Below are 6,730 nucleotides of genomic sequence, written 5' to 3'. Positions count from 1 at the left end.
AGGTGGAGAAGTCAGAACCCTCGTACACTGCTGGTGGGAATGGTAACATGGTGCAGCTGCTCTTTGGAAAACGATGCAGCAGTTTTTGAAAAGTTAGATTTATCGTATGACCCACCGATTCCATCCCAGGTATATTGACCTGAGAACACACGTCCATACCAACTCACACGCACATGTCCTGGCTGCTTTACTCCTAACACCCGGAAGTGGGAGCGGTCCAAACGCTCCCCGGAGGGCGGGGTGAACGGAAGGCGGTGTGTCTGCGCCAGCGAGCGTTGCTCAGCGATACACAGAAACGCGGTGCCGCGGCTGAACCGTGAACACCGGGACGGTGACGATGTCTGCAGCGATGGCGGCTGCATGTTGTGACTATACTGAGTTGCACGCTCTAAAACAGTGAGCTCTATGGTGGTAAGTTCTATCTAAAAAAGAGAAAACTGCACTGAATAGGGTTAAGGTCGATTACAATCCGTGTTAGATGTCTGAACTAAAATTTGCCACAGTGAGCAGAATGAATGCGTGCCTCGTTAGCTAACAACGCAAGAACCTTTATGCGTTCAGTGCTTTACATGCATTCACTCACACATCTTCAGAACTCTGGGGCCGAGTCCACCACTGTTTCCCCCAGGGGAGCTGGCAGCAGTTTAGAGGTCCCGTGACCTGACTGAGGTGACGCAGCAAATCCACGGTACAAACCCTGGGCCACCTGACTCTATGAACTATGCTTTGCCCACTCCAAATTGTCTTCTGCATGTTTACGAGAGCCCTGGCGGGCAGATACTCCTTGAGGGCGGCTACCGTCTTGTCGTTTTCTTTGCTTCAAACCCCGCTGGCACCTGGCAGACGCAGGTAAATGTAACGATGGTCAATTCAACTTACTCATTCACCCACTCATCAAATACTTGTACTTCTGCTCTGTACCAGCGCCGGGCACACAGTTGAGAGCAAGAGCAAGTTCCTGGGGACCAACACTACATTTCACGTAGTGATAATAATTGCTATACATGAAAATAAAGGAGGTAAGGAAGGCTGTCTGAGGAAAGACAAGAAAACCAGCTGGAGGAGTGGGAGGTGATGCCTTCCAGGGTGAGGGAACCGCAGAAATGAACCGTGGAAGAGAGGTTGATTTTGGTGGGTTAAGGGCAGAGCAAGGTGGCGGGTGTGGTCGGAGCAGACTGGGGAGTTCCTGCCAACGTGGATTCAGATCAATGCCACTGGGTCTGGCGGGCCACTGGAAGAAATTTAGATTTCACTCTGCGACTGTCCGAAGGTATTGGGCAGTATGAGAATCTGACAGGTTGTTGGGAGTGAACGGCTTGTGTGCGTGTTGGAGGGAGGATGACACCACCATGGGCAGCACTGACTCGACTTTCAGGGTGATAGGTACTGGAATGAGATGGGGTAAGATCAGAATATGGTATTGGGAAAATTCTGCCCAGCCTGGCTGGTGTGGCTCAGCGGATTGAGCACTGGCCTGTGAAACAAAAGATTGCTGGTTCGATTCCCAGCCAGGGCACGTGCCTGGGTTGTGGGCTGGATCCCCGGTTGGGAACATGTGAGAGGCATCCCATCCATGTTTCTCTTTTTCCCCACTCCACTCTCTCTAAAAAATACATCTTAAAAAAAAATTATATTTTGGACATGCTCCATTCAGGATGCCCTTTAGACATCTAGACGAAGTTATTGAGTTACTGAGCTGGTTACATAGGGGTCTAGGTCAGGGGTGTCAGACTGGAAAGACATCTGACACATCAAAAAAAAGATGACATGGTAGGTGAGCACTTCTGGCAAGATGGAGGAATAGGTGGACGCACCGTACCTCCTCGCACAACCAAGAATAGAACAACAATAATTTACAGATAGAATATCACTCAGAACTGACAGGATTTATCTGAATGGAAGTCGGACAGCCAAGAAGTTGAAGTAGACCCGTACATCCAGACGGGTAGGGGACAACGAGCCGGGCGGGCATGGGACTGGCGTGGGTTGGTGGCGCACGGAGGTCGGGGAAATTTGGCACAAAATCGGCGCGACAGCCATCCGGGGGGCAAGAACGCAGCGGGGGTCCCTGAGTACGCAAGCTGCGGCTGGGGGACCCAGTGAGGCGGCGATTGTGGACCAGGGCAGAGCGCACAACCCAGGATCCCAAAGAAGGGTCTGAGCCCAGGAGAAGGGAACTACCGCCATTGTTCCTTCCCGCCCCCGCCCCCACATACAACGTCACAATCTAGCGACTGGGGTGCCCAGCCCAGGTGAACACCTAAGGCTCCACCCCCCACCGTAACAAGAATGACCAGATTGGGGGGGGGGGGGGAGAGACAGGGAAAGACATAAGACACGTTTCCAGCAAAACAGATCAGTCCCCCAGGACTCATCCTTTTGAGCGACTAAGAAATAGCCAATCTATCAGATGCCCAGTTCAAAACACTGGTGATCAGAAAGCTCACGGAATTGGTTGACTTTGGGCGCAATTTAGATGAAAGGATGCAGGTTACCATAAAAGAGATGCAGGAAGATACACAGAGGAGAGCCAATAGTGAAAGGAAGGAATCTGAGTCTCAAAACAATACAGTGGACCAGAAGGAAGATAGAAATCAACCAAGCAGGAAAGCATGATGAAATAAGAATTCAAAAAATCAAGGAAAAGCTTAAGAGCATCCAGGACACCTTTAAACGTCCCAACATCCGAATTATAGGGGTACCAGAAGGGGAGGAGCAACAAGTGGAAAAGTTATTTGAACAAATAATAAAGGAGAACTTCCCCAATCTGGCAAAGGGAACAGTCTTCCAAGAAATCCAAGAAGCTCAGAGAGCCCCAAAGAAGTTGGACCCAAGAAGAAACACACCAAGGCACATCATCATTACATTAGCCAAAGTAAAAATGAAGGAGAGAATCCTAGAAGCAGCAAGAGATAAGGGGACAGTAACCTACAAAGGAGTTCCCATCAGACTGTCAGCTGATTTCTCAAAAGAAACCTTACAGGCAAGAAGGGGCTGGAAAGAAATATTCCAAGTCGTGAAAGACAAGGACCTACATCCCAGATTGCTCTATCCAGCAAAGCTCTCATTTAGAATGGAAGGGCAGATAAAGTGCTTCCCAGATAAGGTCAAGTTAAAGGAGTTCATCATCACCAAGCCCTTATTTTATGAAATGCTAAAGGGACTTATCTAAGAAAAGAAGATAAAGAAAAGACATGTATAGTAAAAGGACAGCAAACTCACTAATATTAACAACCACACCTAAAGCAAAACCAAAAGAAACTAAGTAAACAACTAGAACAGGAACAGAACCACAGAAATGGAGGGCACATGGAGGGCTAGCAGCAGGGGGGTGGGAGGAGGAGAGAAGGGGAAAAGGTACAGAGAATAAGTAGCATAGAATGTAGGTTGAAAATAGATAGGGGGAGGGCAAGAATAGTACGAGAAATGTAGAAGCTAAAGAACTCATAAGTATGACACATGGACATGAACTAAAGGGGGGAACGTGGGTGGGAGAGGGGGGTACAGGGTGGAGGGGAGAGAAGGGGGGAAATGGGACAACTGTAATAGCATAATCAATAAAATATATTTAAAAAAAGATGACATTTATAAATGCATGGATTAGAGACTACATGTAGGGAAAGCCACCAGGGACTAAGAAAAACCCTACCAGGTCACACTGAAAGGAAGAGTAATCGTGCTACAGGAATAAATGTTGGCTGGACACGGAGCTGCGTGGGATGTGCGCTGACCTGCTCTCGTTGGGACAGTGAGCAACAGCCGTCTCGGTAAATGCACGTTCTGTGCTGTCCCGATACCACAAACCATCAAGTCAGGAGCCATGCACAGACCCTTGAAAACAGCCACACGCACGTGTAAGATCCTATTGCCAGTCATGGAGTCCCCCTAGACCACCTCAGTCCGGGCCCTGTAGAAGAACCCTCATTCACCTTTTGCCTCTTAAACAGCCACCAAAAAAGTCTAAGTTTTCCTGAAACTTAGACACGTAGGCCCTCTCTTTCTCCTTTTTGCTTCAAATGCCAGAAATTAAAATCAAATGAGCTGCCCACGTGCCGACCTGCTCCTCATGGTCCCCACCTCCTGTACTTCCTTCACGTGAATGTTGCTACTTTACCTCCTTCAACGTTGTCGACTCCAAGTTTTCAGTTATTTTGCTCTGCTCATCTTACATGCAAAAAAGACTTGAGTGTGGGTGGCCGTACATGAACCCACCCTCCCCACCCTCACTCCAGTCCTCCACGAGCCTTTACCCACTCCCTGGAACATGCCGGGCCCTCCCACACCCGGGCGTGCGGACGCTGCCGGCTGTCTGGAGCACCGCCAGCTCGCCCAGGCCCGGACAGCTCGACCTGCCCATGACGCACGCTCCAGCCACACTGAGCTCTTCCCACTCACAGCACTCACCACATGAATTATTAAGATAAAGAGGGTAAGACAATTTCACCACCTTATTTCCCATGCCCAACCCCCACCCCGCCCAAGGTGCCGAGGGGTACCGTCAGCTTTCTGAAAGGGGCAGGTTTCCTGCAGCGCTGAGGTGAGTAAGTGAAAGTGAGTGGCCAACATTTTTAAATTTAGAAATTTATTCTGTTTAATCCACAAGCTTTACATAGCTTTAGTTTAAAAAAAAAAAACATCAACAAAAAAACAAAAACAGTGAAAACAAGACACCATTTCAAAAGTCTGGGCCCTTCCAGCCTTCCAAATACAAGAGCTCTGGAAATTGTATATACCAATTGGAAGAATAAGACAATACTATGAATGGAACCATTTCTTAAAACAAAGGTTATGTAACTGAAGGATCCTTCCTCGGACTAGTTAATTGCCTTTACAAAAAAACACAACAGAACAGAATGAAATTCCAGTGTTCCAGATCACCCTCTACACACCAGCACGAACCCACAGTGCCATGCCCCGCCCCGGCCGGCAGCTGCCTCCGCTCGCCGCCCCACCCCAGGGCTGGAACCCCGCCTCCTCTCAGCAGAGACTCCACAGGCAACAGGAAAGACCGTGGCATTCAACGTTCGTTTACACCTTTGTGGCAGTTCATCAGTGGTCTTATTTCTGGGCAACTGCAAAACCATACAAGGTTGGAAGCATCATAACTTAAATGGGTGCTAAGACTCAAATGAGAAGAAAAGAAAAAAAAAAAAAAAGGAAAAAAGAAAACCTCTGGGAATAGCCAGGGGCATTCAAACAAACCATAAAAATGCCAACAATATTTAAAGCCCCTTTTTTAAAAAGGGACTTATTTTGGCTTAAAATATTTCACTCTAAATGAATTTATATCAGCCGTCAATGAAAGAATGTCACTAATACACTGTGGACACCTTTTGCAATGTAAATCCATGCCCTTTTTTTACATGGTGAACTTCAACCTAGCAATTATTACAACAAATGTTATAGTCTAAAGCTCAAACACATTTTAGCATTTTTGAAATTGGATTGAGTACAAACCAAATAAAATTTACATCGTAACAAACATTTCCACCTAAGACTGTGGGGACACTTGAGCCTTCCTCATCGATCTCAGGGCCTTTTCGCGCAGGTGCTTTTCTAAGTCGTCCAGGTTATCCTCGGCCTCACTCTCGGTCTCCTGGAAAAACCCACAAAGGTCAGAGCGTTAGGTCTTCAGACACCGTTAGGAGATGCTAAGTGCAGAGCAAAACCAAACTGTGGTGACAGCCGCACAGTTTCATGAATATACTAAAACCCATCAAAGCATGTATTGTAAATGGGTAAATTGTGTGGTGTGTTAATTATATCTCAGAGAGGTTATTTTAAAAATACACATTAAACTTTTTGGCAGCCATTCATATTCCCATCATTTGTCTTGGCAAACTCCTGTCCTTGGCACGTGATCGAGAAACAGATCAAAAGAGTTAACAGCCAAGTAGCCAATTATTAAAAAAATAAATGAAAATAAAATGTAGCCATCTGTATAAGCCCCGGGACAGTGCCCTCCGCACCTTCCTGGGCTCCGGCTCCGCCTCTGGCTCCTCCTGTGCTGACGTGGTGGCAGGGGCCGCAGTGGCTGCGGGGGCTCCGGCGGCTGCGGCCGCTGCAGCCACAGCCTTTTCTTTCTTGTGTTTTTTGTGTTTCTTGTGCTTCTTATCCTTTTTGTGTTTCTTGTCCTTCTTTTTCTTCTTTTTCTTTCCGCCCCCTTCTTGGTCTGAATTCTAGAAATCCAGAAATATAAACAGCAATAAGTCAATCATTAAAATTTTGTTCAACTCAACTCTTTCTATCCCCAAGGAAATGACTAAATGGACCAATCTCAAGACTTCATAAGGCTTCAGGGGGAAAAAAGGCCCAAGGCCAATTACGACCAAGAAAACTATTCCTAGAGATGGGAACCACACTGAAAGTGAAGGTATCTTTCACAGATTATTTATTAAGTGTCAGAATGAACTGTGAAGGTAACCGATTTTTATGTTTTTACCCCACCAACTGCACATTAAACCAGGTTTCCCGATCTCCAGGGCTGCAGTGAGTCGGGGTGACCTCCAGCCGTGGGGACAGCGGCGTGTGCGACAGAAGGGAAGTCTCTGTGCTGGGGCAGGCCCGAGCCCAGTGGCACTCCGGTTCCTCCATACCCTACCAGGTTGGCCAAGAAGTGCATCTGTTTCTTTTCCCATAAGATGGCTCTAGTAGCGCTTAGTTATCTTTAACTTCATTCAAAACCAATTCTGTTAGACTGTATTGTGACAGCTGTCATATCAGTGTGCAT

At 47.3% G+C, this 6,730-nt stretch overlaps 1 protein-coding gene across 15 annotated transcripts in view; it reads right to left on the bottom strand.

Annotated features, from left to right (window-relative positions):
* Positions 1-4,561: 4,561 nt before the first annotated feature.
* Positions 4,562-6,730, bottom strand: part of SRRM1 (serine and arginine repetitive matrix 1) — a 31,969-nt gene continuing 29,800 nt past the window's right edge. For all 15 annotated transcript variants that reach the window (XM_028511220.2, XM_028511218.2, XM_028511221.2 and 12 more), the window contains 2 exons: positions 5,970-6,179; positions 4,562-5,596 (listed from right to left, as the gene is read on the bottom strand). In XM_028511220.2, coding sequence (XP_028367021.1) covers positions 5,492-5,596; positions 5,970-6,179 — 315 coding nt within the window. In that variant the 3' untranslated portion in view covers positions 4,562-5,491. The remainder of the gene's footprint in view (positions 5,597-5,969; positions 6,180-6,730) is intronic.

This window comes from Phyllostomus discolor, chromosome 5 (assembly GCF_004126475.2).
Source record: "Phyllostomus discolor isolate MPI-MPIP mPhyDis1 chromosome 5, mPhyDis1.pri.v3, whole genome shotgun sequence".
NCBI lineage: Eukaryota > Metazoa > Chordata > Mammalia > Chiroptera > Phyllostomidae > Phyllostomus > Phyllostomus discolor.
This window is presented reverse-complemented; position numbering and strand designations above follow the sequence as displayed.